Below are 17,239 nucleotides of genomic sequence, written 5' to 3'. Positions count from 1 at the left end.
ATGAGCTTTAATTATAATGGCCATACCACATGCCTTCCACTGCAACTAAATCCTGTTAATCCCTTAGGACAGCAGGGCATCAAGATCATAGGACTAAATGGATGCCAGGGTTGAGGAGTGACCTGCAGGCAGTTAGAACAGCTGAAGATGGATGCTAAATCAGGTTGTTATCTCACAATTTAACACTGTCCTAGAGAATGTTAACAATGGCATAGTAGAGGTGCTAGTAGTCACCAGCCTTCCACTACAGATTTTCTCATACTTAGGAAAGCTCATGGGCAAGGTAAGTTCTTAGCTGTCTCTTCTCTCCTAGGTGCTAATCTCTTTGCACTGTCCCTACAACCTGAGATGGAAGAAGTGCAAAATAAATCTCATTTTATATGTCCCCCTATTCATTATCTGCTATTTTATTAAAAAGTGAGAGGTACATGAAGTAACATAACCCAACTAGAAAATTGTACCCAGAGTCTTTGACAGCCCAGGAAAGATTCTCAGAACAAATTTGTAACTTTTTTTACATTTTTTAGATTTGTAAATCTGAGACAGAAATAAGCCATTAATTTCTGATTGTTTACCTAAAAGGTATTCCATGTATCTGCATACAATTTTAATGGCCAAGAAGAATAATGTTAAGAAAACTACTTTTGGAATGAGTAGTATGGTATAGATGTGGACAAATGAGATACTAGCATAGGGTGTTTTTGTCTAACAAGTAAATGTGGGAAAAGCAGGCTGGGAGTTAAAATAGGACTTAACTCATGCAGATCTTCAGACCACTTCAGGTACTGTGGGGCTAATTTCCATTGTGCAGACTGCAGAAAAGAGGAAGAAATAATTATATTTTTATCATAACTTTTATGGTATGTTTCCTGTTTCATTTCTAGTGCAGTGGCATCAATTTTATTGTGATTTGGTGTAACAGTGAGTACTGAAGTAATGTTTCATGTTTTGACTCCACTGCTTTGCTTGTTCTCCTGTAAAATCCTCTTCACATTGGTACTCAATAACAAGTTATGAATGCCAGTGGGTTTCCTTAGGCTGTGACCAAGCCTTGTGCTGATGACCTAAACCTCTGATTTAAGTGGGAGTTTCACCACTGGCTTCAGTGGGAAAATACTTCACCTAAATTTTGACACTGACTTTGAGTCTATGAGAAAATTAAGCTCAAGTGCTAAAAAATCCTGAAGTTGAATAAAATTACTATAATTTTTGGTCTTATTTGTTTGGTTTTGAATACTAAATACTGTGTGTGTGTGTGTGTGTGTGTGACCTAAGTCTTGGTGTGAAGATTTCTCCCCTAAACACACAAGACTGAGTAAATAGAGAAAAGCAGGTGGGTGGTTCTGGCCTCATTCACTGCCAGGAGAGGTTTCAGTAAATGAGACCACATGGTTGTGCCTCTGTTTCCTCCTTCCACAATGTGTTTACATTCAGACAGTGCATGCCACTGTTGGGGTTTTAAGGTAATGATGTCATCTGCTTATTGTAGACCACCTCAAATGGCAATTAAATTTTTTTTATTAAAACAAAAATAGTCTGTGTGACTGTATCATGAGCAGAAGGGACGTTTTGTTAGTTGGTGTGTGCTGCATTATAGCTCTCATTTCCATTTTACCCTGACAATGAGTCTTTGAATGGCTCTGCAGGGACTGCTAAGATTACCAGAGTATTACATCTTCCCGAGATGCCATGCTTCTCCATTCCACTCAGAAGGGATGCCAGTGCAGTGATGGGGGTTGGTAACGACTGCCAGCAGAAACCTGATTTGTGTCGCTAACTTCTTTTGTCTGACATGAGATCCTGGCTATCTCAAAGCAGAAGAGAAACTGAAGTGATTGTCTGGAGGTGGCAACCCTGGATGAGATGAGACTGTCATCCCCTGTCACTTAAACTGTTTGACTTCTTTCCTATTTCTTCTCTTTTTTTCTGCAAAATCCAGAGAAGACTTGACTTTTAGGGTTTATTTGTGAGGTTTGTTAGGTTTTTTAGCACTCGTGTTTTAATCTATGTAGCTAGTCATGGTAACCTGTACCCTTAGATTCTGGAGTATGTGTCATGTATGTGATGTTTTTTCCTCTTATTTTTGATAATAATTGGATGAAAAATTATTACACCTGGAAAGGTGAGTGCACTGGCATCTTAAAGTTTTAGAATTTTTTTTAGAACCTTTTTTTAAGCTTTTGTAGCATATTTTTGGCAGCATTTTGGACAAACTCATTAAAATTTTAGTTAATAGGTCAGATGACTAGAACATAAGCATTATTGCAACACCATGTACTAACTTAACATATTGCAATTTTACTTGTTTATTTATTTCATTTTTTTATTTTAAAAATAAATTAATGGATTTATCATTTGTCTGCTTTTTCAAGGTTTGAAATGGACATCAACCAAATTTGTATTGTTTATGGCCCAGTCATCAGTCAGTATTTAATTGCCGTTGTGAGACTTTCTCAAGCTGACAAATTAATTTAAGATTCCCAGCAAGTATTTTTGCAGGTAATGCTGTAAAATGGCTGTGTGAATCTGAAGTTTTAGATGTCCTTCATGTAATGTATTATTGAATCTGACTGAGTCTTGCACTGTGGTTACCAGTCACAATTACTGAAAAGTTATCATTGGAAGGCATCTAGAGAAGACCTCTATAAGGGTAACCTTGTATATTCTTTTGCACACAACTTTTGTTATAGCAAAATTGGTATTTGTAATTCACCATAATGTTACTTCTGTTAGATTAGTGTCATCTTCTTGGAAATGGGATAAAATAAGGGTTATTTTGCAGTCTGGACTAAAGAAATTGTCACTTATCCCTGAAGAAAATGAAGTATAGCACCTATTTAAGTTCCCACTAGAAAAATAGAATCAGATTTTGCTCTTGGTAGGGTCTCTGTACTTATTTAAAAGGCTGTGAGTCCAGAACTTGATCCTGAAAATGTTAATGCAGTATCTTATGGGGCACAGGCTGAGAGAGTTGGGCCTTGAGAGGAGACTACTGAGAAGGGACCTCATCAATGTCTATCAGCATCAGAAGGGAGAGTGTCAAGGGGATGGAGGCAGGCTCAGTGATGCCAAGCAATAGGACAAGACGCAGTGAGCAGAAACTCATGTTCCACCTAAATGTGAGCAAGAACAACTTTTCTACACAGGTGACTGAGCACTGGAACAGATGGCCAGAGAGGTTGTGGAGTCTCCCTCACTGGAGGTGTTCAAGAGCTGCCTGGATACAATCCTGTGCCATGTGTTTCAGGATGACCCTGCTTGAGCAGGGAGGTTTGGACCAGATGAGCCGCAGTGGTCCCTTCCAACGAGATCCATTCAGTGATTCTGTGTTGGGTGCTGTTTAACATCTTTTGTCATGGCATTGAGTGCACCCTTAGCACATTTGCTGCTGACCCCAGGCTGTGTGGTGCAGCTGGAGTGAAAGGATGCCATGTGGAGAGACCTTGACAGGCTTGAGAAGTGAGCCCACACAAACCTTGTGAAGGCCAGCATGGCCAAGTGCAAGGTCCTGCAGATGTCGGGGCAATACCAAGCACAAATACAGTCTGGGTGGAGAATGGATTGAATGCAGCCCTGAGGACTTACAGGTGTTGGTTGATGAGAAGATCAGTATGTGCACTTACAGCCCAGAAAGCCAGTTGCATCCTGGGCTGCATCCAAAGCAGCGTGGGCAGCAGGGTGAGGGAGGGGATTCTGCCCCTCTGCTCTGCTCTGGTGAGACCCCCACCTGCAGTGCTGCATCCAGCTCTGGAAGCTCCCAACATATGAACAATGTGGACCTGCTTGAGCAAGTCCAGAGGAGGCCATGAAGATGCTCAGAGTACTGGAACACCTCTCCTGCAGACAGGCTGAAAGAGCTGGCATTCATTGTTCAGCTCAGAGCATAGAAGGTTCTTGGGATAGGATGAGGAGGAATGGCTTTGAACTGGAGGAGGATAGGCTTAAGTTTGATGTTAGGAAGCAGTAAGGATGGTGAGGCACTGGAGTGGATTGCTCAGAGAACCTGTGGATGCCCCATCCCTGGAAGTGTTGAAGGCCAGGTTGGATGAGGTTTGAGCAATCTGGTCTATTGGAAGATGTCACTGCCCATGGCTAAGTAGTTGGAGCTAAATGTGCTTCAGGGTCCTTTCCAACCCAAACCACTGTGATTCTGTGATGCTGTCTGTAACCAGATAGATTGTATTGTCAAAGAGAGTACTGTCTTGTCTTCCAAACTGAAGTGTCTGTATCCATTTCAGTTTCTCACTTTACTGCACGTGATTCCATTCTTTCCTTACTCCCAACTCCTCTCCCGTTGTTTGCTGTATTGACTTCCAGGGAAACGTCTTCCTCAGGTACACATTTCTCACCAGCTCTGGTAAATTGAAAAGAAGTCAGTCAAAGGGACGTTTACTGAAAAGGGATACAGTTGCATCTAAAGATCTCTCTAGATTTGTTTCTCTGTGCTAGCCCTTGGATTTGTTCTATGATTTTTTTCTATCTGCACAATAATAGCTTTAAATAGCTTTACCTTACATTTAAAATACATATAAATTTTAATCTAAAAAAAAAGTGGAAATCAATGTGAATATAATATCTTCTTTCTTATTTTTTCCTAGATAAACCATGGGATGAAAATCCTGAAGACTCTGTGTCCTACATCTATGAAGCGGTTCTTGCAGATGGTGAGTTGAATTTCCCTTACATTTCAGAGAACAAAGCCAGTACTTTACAGAAAATTAAATTCATTCTCTTACATCTTGTTAGACATGAAAGGCAACAACCATCCCTACCATGGCATACAGTTGTGTAGAGGAACATGCCTTGTCTCAGACATCCACCCCCACATCAATACCCACACAATCTAGTGAGAAGGGGAGGGATAAAAGAGGGTAGGGTTTTTTAACTGTGATTTCAGTGTAGAAAAAAAGGAAGACATGGAGAGCTTTCCTTTCCTTTTCCCAGCATTAGGAGTTTTGCTTGTAAGACAGAGCTGATTTAAAATTTAGTTTACATCAGTCCTACTCACATCACATTTGCAGCATCATTCACTGACAGCCAGTGGCTGGGAGAAGATCTGCATCACAGCTTCAGCCCCTGTTGACATTTGCCATTCTGGTTTATTTGTAGCTGTGAAAGTTTATAAAGTGTTTTAGTAGGAATTACAGATTGGCAAAATCTTAACTTGCTTTTAGTAAAGAGCTACAGAGCATGTTTCCTGTCCTCAGTTCTTAATTAGAGAACCTTTATTTCTGGGTTGACACTGGTGCTAAGTAATTGGCTTAATAGCACCAGCATGCTTACCAATGGAAAAGGACCAGTAAGTTATTCCAGAATTCCTGGTGTAGCAGTTCTGTGCTGCTGGACTCTGAGGTTAGGGGCTCTCTTTCCTATTCCCCTTCCATATTCTGATAAGGGTCTCTTTGTGAGTCTCTTTGCATCTTGGATGTAATGGTGTGATCTCAAGCAGAAAGCTGCTGTAAAGCTGCACTGATTTATCCCTAGAAACATATTGTCCAGGTTTCTGTGGATGTCTCTTTTGGCCCTGTATTGGATGTGCCATGGGTCAGTGCACAGGAGAAGTGTCTTGGTATGAAGAAGGCTTTCTGGCTCATCATCCAGGTGCCAAATAAGTTGACCCCACCATTTCTCTCATTCATCACTGTTATGTCCAAAAAATGAGACAGTAAAATAGGGAATGGTTAGAGAAAACAGAGTCCCAAGAAAAGAAAGGACTGAGGAAATGGTCCTCCAAGCTTCTTCTGTTTTCTTATGGCTGCTTGAAGAGCAGCTTTAAGTCCAAGTTTCCTGTCAACTGAATGGTTGATATTGAAATAAAGTGATTTGGGAACTTCCCAGCAAAGAAAGTTGTGCATTAAAAGCAAAAGTTCCACTTGAAATCTTTACAGAAGTTCCCTGAACAGCTGATCTCAGTTAGCTTTTGGCAGTCATCCTGAAAGCACTGGTTGTCTGCAGCCTTTGCTGGTTAATGATGTCTAGTCATTGCTAAGAGGACTAAAGGGGTAATCCATTGTTATGATGAGTGAAAGAGCCAGTTAGAAATGAGGGATTTCCAGTAATGGCATCTTGTATGTGAGGTTATGGCTGACTCCCAGACAAGTGTAAGAAAATGCATGGCGACATTCCTTCTGTAGGGATGCAACAGGGAACAGTTACCTGATACTTTTCCCTCCAAAGCTCTGCAGTGGTATCTCAAGAAGTGGCATGATTGGAATTTCTGAGATTCAGTGTGTCAAAGCCAAGAAAGATAAGATGGCGGCTGCAAATTAGCCAATATTTGTGTCCTCCAGAATGTAAGTGGATCTTCAGGTAAACAGACAGGGTTTGACTTTAGAAGACTTGTGAAAAAGTGTTTCCAGGGGCTGTCTCTTTTCTATGCTTCTTCCTAATAAGAAGCAAGTGTATGCAGTGCTAAATTGAATGAAACACACAGAACAGAAGTGTGAAGAGAAATTATAAACCAAGAAAGGGTTTTTGCCAGAACCCCATAAATTCCAAAAAGAATGGTTCTTTAGGTGAGGTCTGAAGAGGACAGTGGCTTGCTGAAAGCTGAAGTTTGTTTTATAGATACAAGCATCATAGAAAAAAGAAGGATAAGCTGAAAGAAGGTGGAATTTTAGTTTGAACCAGAATGAAAGTTGAACAGAACAGAAGTATAAATGAGAAATCTAAAGCAACAAGGGTGGAAAGAACAGTGAGTAGATGACAGGACATACTAAAAGCAAGATCACTAAAAAAAATACTCCTATATTCATTAAAACAAAGACAGGGAATGAGCAAGGCGCTAACAATCAATAAGAAGTGATTAACTAAAGTGAATTGTGCAAGGCCTTGAGAAAAAAGGTCAGACAGTACATTGGAAAATGGAAAAACAATATGATCACTGAAATCCTTTGGGGAAATATGAGCTAGAAGCAGATGTGAAAACAATTGATTTGCTGCTGAGTGAGGGAAAAGATCCAGTTGTGGAATGCTAATGACCATAATATGAATATATGTAGACTCAGTCCTGTAGGTGATAACAGAATAAATCAGCTCTTCAGCCACTCACAAATGTTTTTATGTGTTTTCTTTATTTTTGATTTCTGTGTAACGAAGGAGGACTTTTTATAAATACTATGGAGCCGTATTTTGAGACTATCCCTTGGGGTTCCTCAGGAAATTTTCTATTCCCCAAAGAATCATTATTTATAATTTGTACTAAGGTAGGAAAATGAAGCAATTGCACTAGGATCTGGGTATACAGCCTTGTCACCACAATATAAAATATGAATGCATTATTATGGAACTGCAAAACAGAGCTAAACTCAGATTTAGGTACCCATTAGGTGATGCTCAGCTTCTGAAAAGGTTCCTCCCCTTCTGTGAAACAGCTTTGTCTTTTTTAACATTTGCTACTCAAGCTTTTATCCTAGTGCTAATTAACTGAAGCAATTAGGGGTGGGCAAGTGGAGCACAAAAGGTAATTTGAAAGGGTGATAGCTGTCTGCCCATTAAGTTTAACAGCAGACATGTTTTGGTCCTGCTCAGAGGTCTCATCAAGGTAAGATGTATGTGCATACATGTATATCCTTTACCAAACTAAACTGAAGACAGGCCAGCATTTTTTAACAAAACAAATGGCATCCCCTCTGCAGATAAAGAGCTCTAAGAGTACCTCTGCTATGCTATTATTTTCCTATAATGCTATCACAAGGCCTATTTTAATAAAATGTGTCTATTCTGTTGGATTAAAGGGCATTGTCTTAGAAGAGGAAGACCTCAGATTACCTTCCAATTCATAACTCTAACAAAAGGGAAATAATCAGGAGTTAGAAAACAAGCATGGTTTTCAGATGTCTGAAAATATCACTCTTGATTGTGTTCCCAGGAAAGTGGTGTACCTTTTAGCCCACTTTAAGGGTCAATAGATTTGAGCTATTTCAAACTAAAGGTGAGAGTAAATTTCAAAGCAGCCTGTCCTCAGTTAGTCAGTCCTGCTGACAACTCTTCTTTTTTTTTTCTTTCTTTAATACCAAACATGTCTGGAGTGAGTCTTTCTGCTGACAACAGCTGTGGCAGCATGGTTCAGGAGACATGTGGTCTTTTAGACAAATCCCATGTAATTTAGAGCTGTACAGATCAAGAACAGCATCATAAATTTAATCCAGACATTGATAAGAGCCCTGTGCAGGTATTGAAGCTCCGCTGTCATCCTGAGACTAAGACACCCTCTTTGGTAAATTACCTGCTGCAGTCCAAGTTAGCTTCTGTTACCAGAATGATTTAAGGGATGCTATAACATGGAGTATATTGTTTTGTGTCAGTACACATTTTGATATTATTAATGACATGTCTGAGCAGGGTGAAGGCTGAGAATGCCTTCTACCAGTGCCTCTCCCTCCAGCCTCTCCCACTGCAGTTGTGAAAGGACTTCATTTACGTTAAGTGTTGTGACCTTCCATCCATGTCCTTTTTTGATGACTTTAAAGAATAGTTTTCATAAAGAGAATAGCTTCAAACATGGCCAAGAGAAAGTTTGGCTACTCAGTCCTTGAGATCGATACCTGTAAAAACTTAAACCCCTTTTCAGCTTGAATGTTGTGCATCCCTAAAGTATGTTTTGATTCTCAGACACTCCTCTCTGTGTCCCTTTATATGCGTGTATTTCTAAATGTAGCAGTGTGCCACTTCTGTGTCCAAGCACACACTGCAGTTGGAGCCAGGACTGTTATGGAGGAATTGAATAGGAGTTTTGAGGTAAAGGAGCCACTTGGCAGCTGCAGCTGGCCCCTTTGCAATAATAAGGAATTTGCAAGAGGATTTTATCAGACTAACAAATTTTGGAGGTTTTACAACCTGGATGCCTCTGCTATCAGTCCTTTTGTCTTCAGTGGTACTTTGAGTCAGCAGCAGGAGGATAAGCCTGTCTCAGTTGCAGCAGCACATCTCATTTTAGGCAATGTTTAGTGCTGTATAATCCTTCACTGAAACAGAGGTGAGAGGTGTGTGTGCTGATAGCACAGAGAAATGGAACAGAAACACCCAAGTGTTCTTACTGTGGTAGAACTCCAGTAACTCTGAAGTGGATGGAAGGACTCTCTAATAAGTCATTAGCTTTAATAACTGAGAACTTCTGGTACACACCGAGGGGCAGGCTTCAGTTTGCTTCTCCCTGGAGAAGCATGCGGACTCCAGAAACTGAAAATACCAGGCTTGGGCTCCATCAACAGCTCTGCCCTGCACCCAAATGACCTCAGGCAGGTAGTTATTTCCAAACTAATCAGTATGCCTAATAGAAACTTTTTGGGACAGTCTTGCTACGTGTCAAACTCATCAAAGTAGTCATGTTCCTAGTGCTGCTGGTGAAGCTGAAAGTCATGGATTTCATTGCAGAAAAAAAATAATACAATGAACTGATATGCAGTAAAAGTTAAAATCAGTCCTAAGGAGCATCTAAATATATCCATCCTAGCTAAAGCACTGACAAAATCAAACGTGTCTTCCAAATCACAGACCAGTTAGAGCCAGTTCCTTGTTATAACTTTAGATTGCCTCTGAATATTGAGTTATAATCATATGAAAGTATATAGGAAAAGAAATGCCTACATATTCATGCAGGTTATTTCTTAAAGATTATTGATAAACTCATGATAAATACCCTTTTGCAGTTTGGGGAATTATTTGAAGGCAGGATCTTTTGTTTTTACTGTCAGATCCAAAAAGGCTACACATAATAAGACTTTCATATTCTCTTTATATGCATTCGTGGTGGTTCCATTAGGCTGCAGTTATATCAGTGATAAATTGTTGTGTACAAAAACATACCTGATAATAAAAGACTAGATGAACATGTACCTCCACAGCGCATCAATCTTTACCTGCATCTGTATAGTAACTCAGAAAATAATAGATGTGGGGGTTTTCAGGGAGAGAAATAGATGTTAATGAAAACTACAGCACCATCAGTTGCTAAGATGACATAAACACCAACTTACATATAATATTCAGAAAAGGAAAAGCTGTTCTTGATAGCTTTTAAAGGAGCTGTCAGTTTGATACTTATTTGCAAGAAAAGTTGTACACCATAAATAAAGTAATAGAAATATTGTGGAGATGTGGGCAAAATAGGCCAACTTACAGAAAGTTACTGTTTTTGACAGAAGAGCTCAACCATACAGGAGAAACTGGGGCTGAGAATGCTTTTGAGAAAAACAAAAATAACTGTCAGTGTATTTGTAGAGACACAGAGAGAAGCATTATTTAAAGCTTGTTCACTAATGAATATCTTTATCTTGGTTTGGAAATTCTTCATCATAGAAAACAAATGAAAGAAACTAAGAGTGAAGTCAGATGTTTCTGTGTTTGAGTATGTATTAATAATTTTCTGTGATTTTTGGAAACCTTTTAATTCCTTTTTCATTGTTAAAGAAAACTTCAGCAGAGAAGAAAAGAGGATTTGCTTTGAAATATTATCTTAGAGTGTGCTTATGGTAAAAATGAGTAAATCCCACTTTCATGCAAGGAATGTAGTCCCACTGAAGAAGGCCCAGTGTGGTGAATGTTTTCTGCCCCCTGTTTCTCACAGCCTTTTTCAGGTAATTAATAGAGCAATTTGTGCAGTAGAGGCTTCCTTTCAGTCCCTCTCTGCTAAGCTCATACAACGTTTACAGATACCCACACTTCAACAGGAATACTTTCATAAATATCTATGATAAACTTGTGGTGAATTGAAAGAGGAACATGATGTGTGAATGTCTTTTTATCCTGATTTTTCCCCCTACATTACAGGTGGTTACTTCCTTTTTTTTTTCTGTGTGGTTCTTCTTTAATCCGTATTTCTGCTGGAGACTTACAGAACCATTTGACTTCAGGCTTCTGAATTGCAAGGAAGTCACTTATTCATGGGAACCTTTTCAGTTGTACCTCACAGAACCCAGTGGCACCACCTCTGCAGAGGTGCACCTACCATACTACACAGGATGTCTCCTGCACTTAAGGGATCTGCTGTAATCCTCTTTATTTTAATCTTTGACACTGGAACACCCTGACTTTTCTTTCAGGTGGCAAGGTGGCCACAAGTGCTAGGTAACCTTCTCATTCCTTGTCATCTGCCTAACTTGATTTACCCATATTTCTCATTCACTTGTACCTCTTTTGTATTGCAGTTTCAGTTCTTCAGCTGGCATTGCTTTAGCAAAACTTGATGAAGAGCTAAAATTTGTAAAGCTAGTAGGCATTTTGCTTTTGTGAAACCAGCCTAATTTTGACTGAGAGATTCATTTCATGGGTAGCCTTAGAAAACACATAAATCTTTCATAAGTTTGTTTTCTGCTATTTTTAATGCCCTAAATCTGTCATATACATTGTTGACTCAAAACATGTAGCAACTACCAAGTAATCAAAGACAGAGAATACTTCTAATTCTCATGTAGGCTGCAGTAAGGATAACTAAAGAGTATGTTTGAAAGGTTAGAATTTGGGGGTGAGGGAGAAATTAGATATGCCAATAGAGTTGCTTAGAAGCTGTTGTGAATAATTAGTTTTTGAATACACAGGAGACTTGAGATACAATATGAAAATTTCTCAGTTTATGTATGTAAAGGAATACGATTTCAAAGTCATTCCATGAATTTAGTTCAGAATGTTCAATTGAAAGCAATAATGTGTTCCAAAGGGTCTTACGTAAAAGATACCGAGTTGATGTATTGAAGTTACATGGATTAGGAAAGACCACTGAAGTGAAATTGAAAGCATCAGCACTGTCCCCAATTAAGTTACCGTAAATTTGTGTTATATTTTAATATTTAAAATGAATGTAAATGTAAGATCAGTCAATGTGGCCATCAGCAGCAGATATTTGTCAAAAGTAAACCGACAAAAGTAATCTGATGGAAATTAAGCATTACCCTCTATAATAGATGATAATTCCCAGTAGTACTGCCCTATTTACTCAAGGGAAGATTGTAATAGATTTTTCCTTTCTTTTTAGCTTCTGGCTCATAGTGTTGTCTAGCATCATTGGATATAGTTAATAATTCCTTATACTTTGATCCTACAAGAAAGGGTCTGGTTTTATTCATCAATTATTTTAATTGTTACTGCTACATTTTAGAAACTTCACTAATAGGTCACCATTATATAAAACATTAAAAGAACACATTCACCAAGCAACAAATACTCTTTAACAAATCCTCTCTCTTACATAGTCCAGCATAATAATGATGTTCCTTTTATTTTTCTTTTAAGATAATCTTCACCCTCAGTTATAAACTCTGAATTTTTCTGAAAGCTTCTGGAATTGGTGGAGCTCCTTAGCCATTGCTTTCAGGTTAAAAACCAAGAGTGTAATGAGGAAAAATAATGAAGATGTCCAAAATTTAAATGTTCAGAAGACTTGAACATCTGGCAACACTTTCTGCCTTTATAAAACAGATATGGTCTATCATTGCTCCATTTGCGTTACTACAGTCTCATTATAGTAGTATTAATACCTTTATGAGCTACTTTGTTTCAGCTAATGCCAACAAGTCCGGGCTTGCTTAATCTCTGGTGTATTACTTGTTCAGCACTGACAAATAACTTTTCACATGGTTGTTTCATGTTCCACATTTTAGGACAGATCATGTGCAACTGGGGAGGGCTGGAGGCAGTGACTCCAAACTTTGGTGCCTGTATTGCAGTGATAATATAGATCCCTGTGGTTCTTGGACGTAGACCTTACATTCAGTGAAAGACATCTTGCTTGATGGTTTGTAGCCAATAAATTGATAGCCACTTTCAAGTCAGCAGGGGAATCCTAATCCTCTTAAATATCCAAGTCTTTGATGTAAGAGCCACGTTTATTAGTTGGCTATTATTGGGATAGCTGTGTCATCACAGTAGTGACTGGGTTGAAGTTCTGATATTGCATTTAGATGTCATTAGGCATAATAAAAGTATTAAAATGCAAACGTTAACAGGGAAAAAATGTTATCCTAGTTTAAACCAACTTATTAGCAATAGGATTGATGTTCTCAGTAGGTGAATTATTTGTATTAAAAGGTGAAAGTGACTGCCATCATCTTTGATAAGTAGAGTGCAGACTGTAGAAATAAAGTTGTCATGAACTTTACATAGATTAGAATGCATCTATGTGATCCTTGAAGAACAATCACTGACAGATGGCTGACATCTGAGAATCCAGTGCCTTCCAGAGTTGTTATTCATTCCTTTCATTTTGTCAATCTCATAGTGGAATGTTTCTTGTCTCTGTGAGACTCCTTTGCCTAAAGTGGCAGAAAAAATTCAGAAGCAGCATGTACCTCATATGAGTTATCTTCTGAAGTGAATTCTGTGCGTGTAAGATTGATGAGTAACTTAAAATGTGAATACATTCCCAAAATATGTGCTGTGGGCATACATAATCACAGGATCATAGGAAGGTTTGGGTTGGACAGGACCTTAAAGTCTAGCTCCAATCCCCTGGCCACAGACATTGACACCTTTTACCATACCAGGTTGCTCAAAGCCCATCCAGCCTGACCTTGAACACTGCCAGGTATTGAGCATCCACAACTGCTCTGGGCAACCTGTGCTGGTGTCTCACCACCCTCACTGTAAGGCATTTCTTCCTGATATATGTAAACTAACCCCTCCGCCTTTGAGTCTGAAGCTATTCCCCCTTGTCCTATCCCTACATGCCCTTGTAACAAGTCCCTCTCCATGTTTCCTGTAGGCCCTGTTTAGGTACTGTAAGGCTGCTGTAAGATATCATAACCATTTTTCTCAGCAAGAGTTCAGGGCTTCATTTTTCTAAAGGGCAGTGCTAAATAAAATCTAGTTTTCTCAGTGATAATCAGAGAAATTACTACGCTTGTATTCTGAGCTGGATTCATTAAACTTCATTGAACTGTGTGTGGGTTCTCATTCAGAAACAGAATAGCCTTTGTTCAGTGTAGCCTATTTAATTTTTAAAGTGAATTAAAGCAAATGGAATTAATGCTACTTTACTAAAGTACATCTACATGTAGGTTCAGTGTAATTTTAACAACCTATGCTGAATTCACAGCTTCAATTCAGAACTTTTTTACCTTAAAGGTATGAGAATATAAGAAGGAGTAGGATGGGCAGTTTTTACTAGCTCATGATGGTCATTGAACCCGCTTAACTTAGATTAGATGTTAAATGAAACTTCAGCTTCTTTAAGGAACCGTAGACATTTGACTTCCTTCCCTCCTTCCCTCCCTCCTACCTTCAAGAATTAAAGCATATCCCTGGATAAAAAAGATTCTACAATAGGATGCCACGGCGTAGCTGTATTTAGTGGACACATTTATTACACTGGTACTTTATTAAATCTATGCCTTATGCAAGGCAAGACTGGTAAGGCAAGGAAGCATCCTGCATCAGATGAACTGGTGCATATGGGGGAAGTAAAGGTAAGTGAGAATTGAGAAAGCTAATTGTAGATTGCCAGTACTGACACTGTCTGGAAAGGTTTCTGTGCCACTTAGGAGCACTGTATGGTTTGTGTACCTCAGTCACTTGGGCACCTTTTCAAAGAAATGCAAAATGGCTGTGGTACTTCTTTGAGCAAAGCCGAATTGCTACTGTTCTGTATTCTGCCCATCACTAATTTATTTTACTATTCTATATCCATTTAAGAGGAAAAGACGTACCTCAAAAGTTCTTTGTATCCTTGAATGTAATTGACTGTGAGTCTTTCATAATTTACAGTAATGCAAGACAGTGTGGATGTCTCTCAGGATATTGTCTCGCCAGCCAGTCTAGATTTTCAAACTCTGGACTGCATGAAATTATATCAATAACCTAACGAGGTGACTGCAGTATACTGACTAATCCTCCGTGAGGAAGAGCTGCTGCAGTCCTTTGAGATGGGTGGCAGGAGTGTTTCACACAGGGTAATAAAGTGTCTGGAAAGGAGGAGTAATGATACAGCTGAGACAGAGCAGGTAAAGGATGCCTTTGCTAAAACCCAGGCTTAGTCAGAGCTCTGTAGATGCGGCTAGTTGGCAGTTCTTTTTCATGATTAAAATTCTGCAATGTGGTGAAGGATTCACTATATTCACTAAAGGCTCTTGGGCCTTTTCTGGTACAGCCAAACAGAGGAGAAACTGATTGCAAGCTACTTTTATAACTGGCATAGCATTTCCAAACACAGATTATCCTATTTAAAAGATGTATGGCTTCCACCCAGCCTTTTGTCCATTAAGGGAGGCAAAGGCCATGGAATCTGTGCCTACTGTCATAGTATCATGTTACAGATGTCACTGCTCTCATGTAAACACTTCCTCTAGACAGGTGGGTTGATGTTGTAAACATATATCATGTACTTATTTACATATAAAGAAAGGAAGAGTGGTAAAAATCCTGTTTTGTCTTAGTGTATGAACATTCTGAGATGACAGAACTGGGTGATCTCCCTGACTTTGCTGTTCACAACTATTTCAGTCTAAAAGCTATGTCCCTTTTTGTTTTAGGAAGACAAAGCATATGTGCAGAGCCTGTTCATGTAAATCAAGGGTGCAGGATCAAAACTTCAGAGGCAAGCTCTTCATCAGAAGAGGTCATCTCATCACATTTACATTAAGGGAATTTTGCCAGGCTTTCATGTGCTGTCCTTAATGTGACTCCAAGTCCCATATGAGTAATACATTGGAAACCACATCATTGCCATGTTTTGCTGGTTTAGGCTAATTATCAATGTTCTCATTTCACATTATTTATTTCAGATCACCAGACTATCTCTGATATTAAATTGTCAGATGTCAGGGGAGCATCAGAAGAAACAGACCTCACTTTTAAAACAGAGGTACTTTGTGAAAGATTAGAAAGTAATGAGCAGTCAATATTGGTGCTTCCGAGAAGAATACCATGTGAGGTAAGACTTCTGGATCCTAAAATCTCTGGGATAAGTGTCATTGTTCTTCTCATCCTCCTGCTGCAATCTCATTGATACCATATCTGCTATTTGTTTCCAAAATTGTCAAGGGACCAAAATAAGAATGCACCTAGACTGCAGTGGGATTTATTTTGCCTTTGTGTTGCATCCACACTGCAGTGAAAAGTTTTGGAAGTAAAGTAGTTTGGAGAGAGCTCTATTGGAGTTATTTAGCAGCTTGAGTTGAAGAATTACTGTCATGTGGGCCTTATACTTCAGAGGGAGCAAATAATCAGGCACTTCTTGAGAGATGTGGAATTTGTCCTGGCAAGAATCCAGGATGGGTGTATGTATACATGCATATGTGTCTATACCATGACTTACACAGGGCTTGTGTCAGCACAGACCTAGTTTGAGTTTAAATTAAATCAGAAATATTTATATGTACGTGTCTGCATGCCTATGCAGTGGACATAAATGTTCATATATGCTTTTAATCAGAGTGGCTGTGAGGAGCATGTGACAGCATAAACAGAGGAAGTAAAAAATCCAGCATGGCATTCCTTCATGTGAGTGGCCACAGTAAAGTATGGAGGTTGCAGTGTACACAGAATGTCATGGATATTTTTTGCTGTCTGTCTTTTAAAGATGATTTACACACGTTATTTCATTGTTGAGATCAGTACAGTTTTAAGGGAGTGATGTTGCCTCTGGTTCAGAAAGTGGAAAAGGCTGTTGTCTCACATCACCTGCTGCTTCTATCTACTGTCACCGTACTGGAAGTGGTTAAGTGGGTCTAAAGTATTTTAGGTTATTCTTATTAGGATGGATGTCATTTTCTAGACTATGAAGTAGAGTGGCAGTAACAGTTCACCTACATATGCATTTAAAATACTGTTTTAAAATATTCTTATTAAGCTGAATTTAAAATCCTACATTACTTGTGTCTTTCTTGTAAATGAAATACTAAAGGAAGCCATTAGATACCTTCATTTTTTGGTAGTATCATTTTTTTTTGCATCAAGCTGTTGGTGAAAGTAAGTTCTTTCAAAACACTTTCAATATAATGTTATGCTTACAATATAATTTTCTGAAGGACTAATGGGAACATATTTTAATTTTGTAGAACCCTGGTGAAATATTCATTCTGTTGAAAGAGGAAATAGATGAAGAAACTCTAGAAATTGAATTCATAACAGATAATCAACAAATTAGAATGCAGACAGCCTCTTGGAACAAGAAGGTCAAATATGTGAAAGCCCTAGGTAAGAAAAATATTCTTTACCTTTAAGAAAAACTAAAAAGCTTCAACTCTCTTCACGTTTTCTGATAAGTAGTTTCCCTTTCTGCTATTTTGTGGGTGCTTCCTGTAAATGA

At 38.8% G+C, this 17,239-nt stretch overlaps 1 protein-coding gene across 1 annotated transcript in view; it reads left to right on the top strand.

Moving 5' to 3' along the window:
* BANK1 (B cell scaffold protein with ankyrin repeats 1) overlaps positions 1-17,239 on the top strand; it is a 133,308-nt gene that overhangs the window by 21,267 nt on the left and 94,802 nt on the right. Inside the window, exons 3-5 of the mRNA XM_038136043.1 lie at positions 4,599-4,664; positions 15,714-15,862; positions 16,989-17,127. Of these exons, the coding sequence (XP_037991971.1) occupies positions 4,599-4,664; positions 15,714-15,862; positions 16,989-17,127 (354 nt within the window). The remainder of the gene's footprint in view (positions 1-4,598; positions 4,665-15,713; positions 15,863-16,988; positions 17,128-17,239) is intronic.

Source organism: Motacilla alba, chromosome 4, assembly GCF_015832195.1.
Source record: "Motacilla alba alba isolate MOTALB_02 chromosome 4, Motacilla_alba_V1.0_pri, whole genome shotgun sequence".
Classification (NCBI taxonomy): Eukaryota; Metazoa; Chordata; class Aves; order Passeriformes; family Motacillidae; genus Motacilla; species Motacilla alba.
The sequence above is the reverse complement of the archived record's forward strand: the minus strand, read 5'-3'. Positions and strand labels throughout refer to the sequence as shown.